This window comes from Anser brachyrhynchus (genome assembly GCF_964034855.1).
Source record: "Anser brachyrhynchus genome assembly, chromosome: 17".
Taxonomy (NCBI): Eukaryota; Metazoa; Chordata; class Aves; order Anseriformes; family Anatidae; genus Anser; species Anser brachyrhynchus.
This window is the reverse complement of record NC_137710.1, coordinates 11,054,770-11,067,359: the sequence shown is the minus strand read 5'-3', so window position 1 is coordinate 11,067,359 and position 12,590 is coordinate 11,054,770. Positions and strand designations below refer to the sequence as shown.

General features: G+C 41.5%; 1 protein-coding gene across 1 annotated transcript; it reads left to right on the top strand.

The window, feature by feature from the left end:
• Positions 1–7,350: 7,350 nt before the first annotated feature.
• On the top strand, positions 7,351–11,941 carry DRG1 (developmentally regulated GTP binding protein 1). The gene is made up of 9 exons (XM_080560101.1): positions 7,351–7,514; positions 7,676–7,799; positions 8,405–8,580; positions 8,987–9,056; positions 9,605–9,774; positions 10,218–10,348; positions 10,567–10,734; positions 11,224–11,346; positions 11,824–11,941. The coding sequence occupies exons 1-9, from the start codon at positions 7,473–7,475 to the stop codon at positions 11,921–11,923; spliced, it is 1,104 nt and encodes a 367-aa protein (XP_080416227.1). The 5' UTR covers positions 7,351–7,472; the 3' UTR covers positions 11,924–11,941.
• Positions 11,942–12,590: the final 649 nt, after the last annotated feature.

Below are 12,590 nucleotides of genomic sequence, written 5' to 3'. Positions count from 1 at the left end.
GCTCACGGGCTCGGTACGAAGAGCTGCTCTTTAAGCAGCAGCATTATCGTCAGTCACGTTCAGCTGAAATTTGCTTTCCGTCTCAGAAAAATCGTTGCTTACTTTTGAAGAAATGTTTCCCCCCAAACACGCGCTCTTGCAAAACTAGGTTCTTTGCTTTGTTAAAGACAATGCGTTTTGAAAGCGTTCAAGGGCAGTTTTTTGCATTTGGAACATCAAGGCTAATTAAGAATCCTTGGATGACCCATTCACAATCCAGTATTGTCACTTAAACTATTCAGTGGAAAATACTGAACTCAGCACATGCAAGGGCATCTCAAACTGTGGAGCGTTCCAAGAGCTCGAACCCAGCACTTGAATTAAACAGTGGTGGAACCGAAAAAGCATTCTGGGTACTGATGTGCAAATGAGCGCACCAAGCTTCCAACTTCCAAAATGCGATATTACATTAACACTTAAGGCCACGCGCTGCCCTCAGCCTGTATGCCGGGTTTCTCTTGCTTCTGCTGGAAGCTGACTACACCGCAGGCAGAATACTGCCGGTAGCTTTTTATTACTGCATTACGTATGCACGCGCCCTGATATGAACGTGTATTTTGGGAAATCTGAGGTTGTTCGAGTGGTAGCGATGTTGATGAACACGCACTCTATTACATGTATAATGCAGTGCTCCCATCCTGTTAGTCTGTTAGTGTGCCATAAACCAAGAGTTGTACTTGCTGTGGTGAAGAAAAGGATTATATTTAAACACACTAGCCAGGCTGCATGTGCGCACACTTGCAGCAGTTAAAGAATCTGGAATTTGCTTATCTTTCCTAGTGGCTTCAGTCAGTTGTGTGCCTTTCCCCCCAGCGGTTCATACTGGCTTATTAATTTGCTTTCTTTTAGTCCCCAGTCTCCTGACATGGTTCCTGCTTCCTATTTCAGTTCCCTCCTTGCCTGTTCTTTGTCTCCTCTCTAGGCAGGGGGAGGGGGTCCTGCCGCTCACACTGCACTTTCCTCAGAACTTTCTCCAGTTGCCAGGGAATGTTCTGGTTTCAGCTCCCAGCCCTCCTGTTTAAAAAGCACCGTCCGACACGCCCTGCCTGCTGCTTTAGGTAAATGCTACGTACTTCCCCCCCAAGCACGCATGTTTCTCGGCAAGCGCCCCATTCCTGCTCCCCTTCGGAATGCCGGATTAGCACGCCGGGAGCTCGTCCCCTGAGCACGCTGCTGGGCTCTCGGTAAAGATGACCCGCAGCACTTAGCGCTCCCAGGGAGATCACAAGGTGACCAGCACAGCCTTTACCTTAGCTCCTTGCCCCCTCAAACAGTAAGGCTGGATCTCTCACTTCAGTTCTGCTCCTATGGCACCACTCTCCGCCACCTCCACGGCTTCGCCAATGCATTTAGAGGCCCACTTGAGCCAACTTTGTCTGGTCCCCAGCTTATCCTGTCCCAGGACACGAGCCTGTCGATGCAGTCATTCAATTAGTGCTTGTTACAACATAGCCAGATTCCCTCTGTTTACGAATAAGCATACAATTCGTGCAGAACTATGACAAAATTTGGATCACCTGTACAAAGAGATTTGGAGGATGAAATTCCCTAAATGTAATGTGATGACTAAGTGTCATTTCCCCATACTTAGCTATGCAAGTGTACAGGTGTGACTACCCTTGGATTCATTCATCATCTGAACTAATAGTTAATGTCTCAAAGACCAAGTTCCAGATGGAAGACTTTTAAATGAATAAAAAAATTTACATTTTCGGTGTAAAGATTTCCCTCCCCTTTTTGGATGATTCCTGATCTATTTACTCTCACATCTTCTGCACTTGGACCTGTTGAACTTCTGAATTCCTCTCTCTTTTAAATAAAGGCATTTTCCTCAGCTACTTTATTCAGCTTCTCACTATTTCCTGCCTCACTTCGGCTCATGGGAATTCCTGAGCTGTCCCTAAATGTTTTGCAGCTGTTTGGTCCCTGCTGAAGCACTTTGATTGGTATCTCAATAGTAGTAAAAATTCTCTTTTGCTCTGAACATGTGTGTGCCATTTGGGATTGTACAGTGTACATTGCTCACTTCACAGCAGATCAATTGCTACTGGCCTTACTCAGAAGCTCAGACCTTAAAGTAATTTGGAACTGCAAATATAGGGAGCTACAGAAAGACTGTATTACAGTTGAATCTATTCAAATCTACTTGGGTATATGTTAATTAGACATGAGACATACTTATTTCTTGAACATGCTCAGATCATGAATCTGTAGATCTAGCTACTGGTTCTTTTTTCTCCAAATAGTCTGTATTAGGATATTCTGTAAGGTTAGTCACCATTTCACGTCATTTGCAATATTAGCAGAGAACAGAAATCTGTAACATTAAGCTTTTCATGGCATACTTGCAAATTTCAGTGAGTAGCTGTCATTTTTTCTGAGCTTTCACTGGAATTTTAATTAACTGAGACCGATCTAACAAGCAATTAATTCAGCATTCATTACTTGTTAGGTTGGTTGTTACTTAAATTTAGTTTTTGAAACTCACTCCATTTTTTATTGGGAATCATCCCATGAGAATGCTAACCCTAGCAGCAAGGATTCGAGACTTGGAGGCAGCACAGTTTCCTCTGCAATCCAGACACAGGTTAGTAATTGTCAGCTCTCTCCTTTAAAAGCAAACAACTCTCTTGCTTAAAAATACCTAGTATTCTCACAAAAACTACAGCAACGTCTAGTAGGGAGGTATATGATGCTATGAAAAGTATGCAGTGAGAGATATTAAAAGAAGGGGAAATCACACCCTTTGCCTTTCTTCTTTTTGCTCTATCTCCTCACTGCACTCGTGTTGTTTAGCCCATCTGTTGCCTGGAGGTCCATGACAAAGTCTGGGGAGTTGACGCTAAACTACAGAACTTTTTGTTGTTAAACTGATTTAAAGCAGGCTTTGAAGCCAACCTTTGCTACTTAATCTCCCTTTTGTTCCCCTCGTTTTTTCACTCTGCCCATCTTAACTTACTCTAGACTGTCTGGAACCAAAGCAACCTGAGCCATTCAAAACAAGATTGCTACGCTAAGGATCTGGTCAAAATGGGAATACAATCTCGGCTTCCTGCTCCATCGAATCGACTCCCCATGAATTAGGCATCCATATCTAGCTAAGGAAACATGGTAGACAACTTTCTCATGTAAAACATACAGTACAATGCGATCCTAAATAAGCAATGCAAGTAGTGAATGTTTGGTATTTACGGACTAACAGCTAAGCTACTGTGCTGTTCTGAGGAGGACTTCTTCAGAAATACCAAGTACGCTGGCATTAAAAAGTTAATCCAGGACATCAACTAGGAACTGATACATCTGTATTTCTTACTATACTCAAAATATAAATAATTTTGTCTATTGAATTTCAAGATTCAATTAAAATGTAAATTGTGTCAACTTCCAAAGACCCTTCCCCTCAGGCAGGCAATGTTATAGTTCCATTCAAGACTTCCTCCCTCCCCCCCTCCCCCGCCCCCCCCCTCCCCCCCGCGCCCTCAGATCTCAAAATCTTACCTTCTGACAGAGGGTTCTCAGAGTCTCATTCCTCCAGTTCATTATCACCAGCTTGTAAAGGTTCATCTCCTCTTCAGCACCACCAGATCTTCTCTGAAGTACAATAATAGTGTTAATTAGTGGCCAATTCTCAAACCAAAGTACAATTCATTAAAAACAAACAAACGAAAAAGGAGAGAAAGAAAAAGAAAAAAAAAAAACACCAACACCATAATTGAGTGAAATTGCAAAATGGAAGGAAAAAAAAAAAAGCCTTAAAATTAATAGATATGCCTTACCTGCCAGTCACCCTTTCTCATGAAGGAACCCTGGCAGGTTGGTTACAGTCCTTTACCCGTAATTCTTAAAATCATAAGTCCTTAGGTCAAGGTTATCATTTGATGCAGATTATTTTTCACCGGACTGGTGATAATTTCTGAAAGGATATGAAATTTCAAGAGCCTTGTTTCACCTGCAATCACGATTAAATTTCCTCCCTGCCACCTCCCTCCCACTTTTTAAATCCTCCAGAAAATGCGTATTATCCCCAGCACTAAGCTAGAAATGCAGTCCCTCACAAGTCCAAACACACATGTAGCATTAGCGCAGCTGTTACCCAGTATATTCTACAGCTTCTGTCACAAGGTGAATTACCAAAACCAGAGTGGCTCTTAAGCCAAAAGGAGTTTCTTGCTGTGAATAGACATTCTATCTCCAAGTATTTTGACTCTGAAGTTATTTTTCAAAATAGAAATAAGAAAAAAGAAAAAAAACACACCCTAAAATACCTGATTTTAAAGTAATCTTTATCACTCAAAATAAAATCTGTGATTTTAACGAAGCATACGCTACATGGAAGTTATAAACATCAATTTAATACTCTGTTTTTTATCATGTATTTTGCAATAAAAGACCTGCAAGCCACATTAAGATAACACATTTGTTTTGTATCTCACATAAGTCAAACTCTTAACCAAGCTAAGATAATAGCTGCTCCAGAAAGAACGTCAGAATTTGGCCCATACTGAAGAAGCTTATTTAAAATTGGTAGTTTGACAGAAAACACACTAAAGAGATTTACTACTTAGCTCTCCTATTTAAGTGATCTACAGTTACCATACTTGCAGGGTAGCGCTATGGAAACATTAAAGTTTCAATCATTTTGTGGCAAGTGCACATTCCTGTTGTGCAAAAAAATAAAACTTAAACAGAAGTAGAGGAAATGACTTTTCAAAATTCTTGAGTCAGCAGGACTTTGTGTATTGAATAAGGATCTCTGAAACCTGTTTTTACTACAGTGCTCCATCTTTCAGATCTTGCTAACCAGGTATGTGCCATTTTGGTCACATTCCTGTCATTGTAGCTTGATGAAACACAAATTCCTAGTTTTTCTCAATTGCTGATTCCATATAGTGTCATGTTTCTTGAGACAGCCTTCTTTTCAGATGTAGTTTTCCTGAAATTTCTAAACACCCTGTAGTATCTTGCTTTCTTTACTTTATTAGAAGTGAGAGAGAGAACTGCTTATGCTATACACTTCTAGTTTATCTGTTAGTAATCCATGTAACTACTTGATCATTGCTTTTTTTCACTGCAAATTTGAACCTTTATCCTGTGTTGCCTAACACAGTAGGCAGGTGAACACCTAAGCGTTTGATTTCACAGCTGTAGTACAATGTACAACCTTTGGAAATAGATACCCTCTTTCACTTCATCTAGATTTCCTAAATGGAATTCTGTCAATTAAAAAGAAAAAATGGCAATTTACACACTCCTTCTTCCGTCAGTGCCCACTGTAAATCTCAATTAACCTTACAAGTAGATCTCAGTCTCTTGTAGCTCCTTTCATTTTCTCTTACGTTCCTTTGGGAGCTTTGTCCTCTTCTGACATTATATCCCATTTCCTACAAATATTTTCCTTGATTTTTTTTCCTTCTCTGACTGAGTTTTGTTTTATTTTGTTTTTATTTGTAATATGCTTTTGTAATTTGAACTCCATTTTTGGACTGTGGTCTTCAGAGGACACGTTTCAGTCACTTTTCCAGTTGTCACATCTAACTCCCCATGTCCATAACCACCCTGTTCTCCAGAGTGCCATAGAATATAAAATACCCTATAACAAAAAATTCACACCAGCCATCAGAGTAAATAAAATAATTCTTCACAAGCAGTATCCAATCTCAACTGGATAAGCCTTTCTGAAGTTTAATAGAGGGTTCTGTTATAAACTAATATGAACTACTTCAAATATTCAAACCAATTAGAAGGTGTTCATTTAGCTGGAAAAATAATAAGGCAAATTATCTCTATTAATTAAACTTGTACTCCCTTCTGGTCACTAAGGAGAATAGTCAACACTAAAAGAAGTTTCTAAGTGCTTTAGATCCTTACAGAACCTTTGCTTGAGTAACTATCTGGAAAAAAAAAGGATTTAAGACTGTATACTAAGCAGTATTATCTTAAGGATGCTATTTACTGACATCTCTATTCATTCATCAAACACTTGGAAAAATAATTTAGTTAGACACAGTATATGGGATTTAGAGTTAGTTTGTAAAAACAGCTATTACTGTTGCTAGCATCAAGTTCCGAAGTCAGCCAACACATACTGCAAAAATAGAGGTGGCCTGACTAAGCACTCAGAATTTGCATTTTTCTCACTGTTTTTCCTGTTACTAGACGGGACTGCAATCTTGTGAAGTGATTTTATGGCTCAACTCAGCTGAAGCTTAAACAAGTCTAATTCCATCTGAGGTAAGAAGGAGAAAACCTACACCAGGACCAAACCTACTATGTCAGATGTTGAAAACTGATATTGTTCACAAGGAATAATTAGAATACCATGAACAAATATACATTGGTAGGCGCATTTATATTTACCCTAGCTTAGCTAAGCTAACATTACCAGGAAGAGTAATCTCATTTTATTTGAGATTCTATTTTACTAAGCTCTATATAAGCATATATTAATGAAAGTTCCTGCCATAACGGAGCTCGTGACATGAAAGATGTCTTTTTGGATTCAGAGGAGACAAGCAGGGGATGTGAGGAGGAAAAACAAAGTAGCAAACAGCTGCATAGTTTCCACTGAACTAGTTATCTCCTTTTTTCTTTTTTACTTTATGTTAGAGATGACTTGATGATCTCTAACAATTCTATAACCAAAACTGAGGTAAGGTTTAAATTTACAGTGCTCAGAATCCAGGCTGAAGATGTAGCAGGTGGTTCTGCAAGAGTGTCATTATAAATACTTCAATAGTAAGGGCCTAGAAGAGTATTTTAATTTATTTATTTGTTAAAACATGTACAGTTTTACATTTAGATGCATCGAATAAAAGCAGGTTTTGTCATAAATTGCTTTAGAAGAGCCTTCCTGGAAAGGTTACTGAATATGGAGAAAAAAAAAATGTTTCCGTAAATTATTCCAATGCAGAGAAAATATGACAGGGAAAAAAATCAGACACTTTAAATTCCTTCCAACCTTATTAAAATGTATTTCCTCGTATTGTACAATCATCCTTTATTCCAAATCCAACTGGTTGCCTTCCTGTGGTACTGTCCAAAGCTGAAGATGTATGGCTCTAGCGTTTGAAGGGGCCATTAAAAACAAACTACCAAACTGTTCTGTATTTAATTAGCCCGGCCAGGGCTCTACCGAAGGGAGCCGTGACAGAACTCGGGTACCGGAGCCCCGGCTTCACACGGCTCCAGCCGCCGGCTCTGCCGCTCCCGGGGCCGCCTCAGCGGTGCCGCCAGGGGGCGCCGCATCGCCTCCAGCCGCCTCAGTGCCGCCGGCACGCGCCGCCGGCTCTTTCCCGCCCACCGTCCTCTCGCGAGAGTTGCCCTCCGTCAGGGCGAGAAGTCGCGGTGCGCCTGCGCGCTGCCGCCGGGGGCTTGAGGAGCGGCGCCGCTGTGGTGACTCCCGGGCCGCACCGGGACCCGCCGCCGCCGCCGCCATGAGCGGCACGCTGGCCAAAATCGCCGAGATCGAGGCGGAGGTAACGCCCCGGCCCTCTGCCCGCTCGGCGCCGGGGGCAGGGCACGCCAAAGGCCGGAGCGGGGCCGTTCCGTGAGGGGGCGGCGGGGCCGTGAGGCGCGGGGAGGCCGCTCCCGCACGGCGGGGCCGGTGCCGGCGCTGAGGGCTCGGTTGCTCTTGCAGATGGCCCGGACGCAGAAGAACAAGGCCACGGCGCACCACCTGGGGCTGCTGAAGGCCCGCCTGGCCAAGCTGCGCCGGGAGCTCATCACCCCCAAGGGAGGCGGCGGCGGCGGCCCCGGGGAAGGTGCGTCCTTGGGCGGCCGCTGCCGGGAAGCAGTCGGAGGGCTCCGGGCCGCCTCTGTCGCTGTCCGCGGAATTAATCGCAGCAGCCGCCTGCTCTCCGTCGCGTCCTGCCCGGTGCAGGAGGGGCACTCGTGGCTCTGGCTGGGGCTTTGGGGTGAATCCCTCGTTGAAGAGTAAACGAGGGAGCTTCTGCGTTTTGGCTGGTGTAGGCGTGTATTTGGAGAAGTGTTAGGGGTTTTGCATGAAGAAGCATCTTGCAATAGTTACCTGTTTCTTTATATAAAGGTGCGAATGGTGTAGGTTGCAGTGCTTAAAGTGAATGCTCCATCAGCACTCAAGTCAAGTATAGGGTACTGGGAATCCCTGTTGCCCATGCTTTATTAGGTGTATGTGTTGTGGAGTGTCATGCAGATGAGGTGCTAAAAGCAATGCAGATCATGAAGTCTTTAGTCCCTGCTCATATCCCCCTATCAGGGAAGCTTACCAGTCTCACTAAGACAATATTAAAACTAATTGAAGGATCGCTCGCTATCTAGAAGCTTATAAGATAGAAAATGTCCATCTTTAAATACTTATTTTTTTTTAATTTTACTTCTTTATTTGCAGGTTTTGATGTTGCAAAGACGGGTGATGCCCGGATTGGGTTTGTGGGTTTTCCATCAGTGGGAAAATCTACTCTTCTAAGTAATCTTGCTGGTGTGTACTCGGAAGTGGCAGCATATGAATTCACCACACTAACTACTGTGCCTGGAGTCATTAGATACAAAGGAGCAAAGATACAGGTGAGAACTTTTTATGTCTGTGAAGGTAAGATTGTGTATGTAGGTATAAATGGTATTTTGGCTGAACAGTCTAGTTTGACATTAGCAGGTTAGAAGTGATACGTAGAAGTGCTGGAGAATGTGCTGGAAATGTTTCCATGAGGTACTAATTTTGTCCCGTTTTTCACTTTTCTCTGGAGAAAAGTTCCTGTGGTAGTTCTCATACTCTGAGATGATCTGTTCCAGTCTACAAATAGGGCACCAGGGATAATACAATACGTAAGAATCCAAGCGGAAACATCTTTGCTTTATTCTGTTCAGATTTGCAGTAGACTCAGCAGCTTAAGAAGAAAGGTAGAAGTACAATTTGTTTTCTCTGTCAAGAGAAATATTTTTCTGAGTTAATTTTCTTTCTCTGAACAAATAGCTACTTGATCTGCCAGGAATTATTGAAGGTGCCAAGGATGGTAAAGGCAGAGGACGGCAAGTCATTGCAGGTGAGTATATTAGAGCTTGGAGACAGCACCCTACTACTGGTTCAGTTGGTATGGCTTATGAGAATGAAGGGATGAATCACTGTCTCTGATATCTTTATAAAGCTGTAATTTATGCTAGAATTGAGCTGCCTGATGTGAAGCAATAGCCATTGTCATTTTGCTCTGTTTTCAGTTATGACTATGCATTTGTGCTGTGTTGACACTGCGGTGAATGACTGCTACCGACTTTAAAAGCAGATGTGATCCCTTATTACACCAGGCTTCTCTCTTGACTTCTTTACATAGCTTTTTGGCATCATTCTGAGTCTGAACACAGGTAGAAAGGAAGATTTTTCTGTGATTCTAGCACCGTGCAAGGATCTATATTTCTGTCAGTGCTGTTGGGCCAGCATTACAAACTTTAGTCTTAGACTGAACTTTAAATATCAGAAATTAACTGGCTGAATTAATGGGTTTGATATTGTCATCAGTCCACCGAGCCATCTTTTGTGCTGTTTTGTCTCTGTGTGAGCATACTTTTTTGAGGGTTAGCTTTTTCTGATTTTTAGTTGCTCGAACCTGTAATCTCATTCTGATTGTTCTGGATGTGCTGAAACCCCTTGGTCACAAGAAAATCATTGAGAATGAACTGGAGGGATTTGGAATACGTCTGAATAGTAAGCCACCCAATATCGGCTTTAAAAAAAAGGATAAAGGAGGCATTAACCTTACAGCCACAGTAAGTTGGAAGTTTTTTTTAACCAAACCAAACAAATGGGTGAAGGCGGTCTGCTGGCCTTCCAGCATGGATTACACCTCATTTTCCTTTAACACTGAAACGTTAAAAACACAGAAATATCCATAGATATTAAAACTATAGTAGATATCTCTATCTACTAGTAGATATGCGTGTTTCTGTTGAAAATGGTCCCAAACTGACAGGAAACATTACTTCGGAAATGTCTGATCGCAGCCATCAGTGGCATTAATAAAGCTGTTAGGACTTGACTGTGATTTTGCCATAGTTAGCCTTGGGACAGGGGAAAAAAAAAACATTTAAGTCCAATAATATATAATGCAGTTATTATTTCTAGTAACCTTTATGCTTATTGACAGCATTGTTAATTGTAATACTCGATCTGACGATTAACTTCTCCATTCCTTAATGTTGTGTATGTTCAGTGTCCTCAGAGCGAGCTGGATACTGAAACAGTGAAGAGCATCTTAGCAGAGTATAAAATCCACAACGCTGATGTCACGCTGCGCAGCGATGCCACTGCTGATGACCTAATTGATGTTGTTGAAGGAAACAGGTACTGTTGAGACCCTGGGTTTGTCACACTTGCAATTTATATTCCAAAGAGAAGAATTGCCTTCCAGGTTTGCTTTCCACAGCTGAGCTAGTAATGTGATAGCAACAGATACTGTTTGGCACCTTAGTGTCCTGTTCAAAAATGATGCTTTTTCTTTCAGTGATGACAGCAGTGTGCTGCTGCTAGGCTGCTGTGACACTATTTCCTTCTCTTTGCAGGGTTTACATCCCGTGCATTTATGTCCTAAATAAAATTGACCAAATCTCCATTGAGGAACTAGATATCATTTACAAAGTACCCCACTGTGTACCTATATCTGCTCATCATCGCTGGAACTTTGATGATCTGCTGGAGAAAATTTGGGACTATTTGAAGCTAGTACGAATGTGAGTCCCAGTTGCTGTATTCTGTGCAGTTAAGTGTAATGCTGAGACTGAAGAATTACTTAAGAATGGGTGAATGACAACTTTTAATTAATGATTTTCTACTTGGTATATGGGCTACTGACACTGTCACTTTTTTCCCTAATACGTGTTGAGCTTCTCACAAAAAAAAAACAAACACAAGCCACAACCATGAGACTTGGTACTCTTTCCCATCAACTATTTCTGTTTTGTCATCTTTTAAGCAGCAACAGAAAGTTCACTAGTAATAGACCTTTGCAGTTAACAAGGGAGAACCTGTTGCAGCCCTTGGCTACCCAGATGCATTTTCAGCTCATGAACGCCCATTTACAGGGTATCCATCATCCACACTGAAATAGTGGAACTCAGCACAAGCACCTTGGGCAAAGGTGCAAATAACCTATGAAACTTCATGATTTGAAAGAGAAGAGGAGGTTTTGGCATTGACTGAGGGCTCCATCTGTCTTACAGTTACACCAAACCTAAAGGGCAGCTCCCAGACTACACCTCTCCTGTTGTCCTACCTTACTGCAAAACAACGGTGGAGGATTTTTGCATGAAGATCCACAAAAATCTCATTAAAGACTTTAAATAGTAAGTACTATTGTAGAAGAGTAATTTCTGGAGAACAAAGTAATCTGCCTGATGCTGTATTCTTCCATCCTTTAGGAAGGTAGAAGTGAACACAGGATTTAGTTTCTGTTGAAGGCAATAGATCTTCCTACAATTAAACCAACTACAGAAGTTATATTTGATGTTTCTATGCTCTTTCCTGGACAAGTTTCTTCTATAGCAAAAATTATTTTATCTGGATTTGAAAGCAACACTAGGTGCAATATTATAGGCCACTATCCTATATGCAAGAGTATTTTGGATGACTTCATACTTTGTTTTGATCTGCTTGAACTCTTGTTCACACAGACCACTCATCCAGGTACTTAGAGGAGAATAAAAATAGCTCTTAAACATTGCTTTCTGTATTAGCTTTGTGACAGAAATAGCTGTTGTTCTCCTGTCTGCATATTATACTTCTGCGCTGCCTTAATTTGATTTTTCTTATCCCTCTTTCAGTGCACTGGTCTGGGGTTCATCTGTTAAACACAACCCTCAGAAAGTTGGCAAAGACCACACTCTTGAAGATGAGGATGTCATTCAGATTGTGAAGAAATAAAGTTGCTCTTGTAACTTACTCCCTGCCTGCTGTTTTCATTAATAATGCAAGCAGCAAACAGGCCACTTCTGTCAAACCTACATAAAAGGATATGGTTTTTTAGGGTAGTAAGTTATTGCATGGAAAAAGTGATGTTTCTGGCCAGCTTGTATTACAGTGGCCCATGCTAGCAGAACTTAAGAGATGAGAAGCTGATCTCAAGCCATTTTCACAAGGAAGCTTTGATGCTGGTGATGAGTTTTCTGCTGCATATACATCTCCCTAATTGGAAAAAGTTCAGCGGGAATTTTGTTCGAAATTAGAACATAAAATGAAAAACAGGCTGGTGAACTGTATCCTGCAACACAGGGCTGGAGGATGAAGTTCTAGCTCTGGTTGCTAGAATCTCAGCTGTTCCTGTTTGAATACTTCAAGGCTATTAATAGTCCTGCATTTATGGAAAAGATGCTGGGTTCTGATCATGAGCAGTCACTTCTTCAGTTGTTTATTTTCACTAGTATAAACTTGAGGGCTGTATTCTACTGTGTTAGGGACTGGAAGCTTTTAAGTTTTCTTAAAAGAATTTCCTGCTTATTTGACTTCTCTAAATGTAGTTGTATAATAAGTTGCTCTTAAAGCAGGGGCTCTATTGTTTTGTGTTTTTAGGAGAAATGAATAAAGGTGGAGC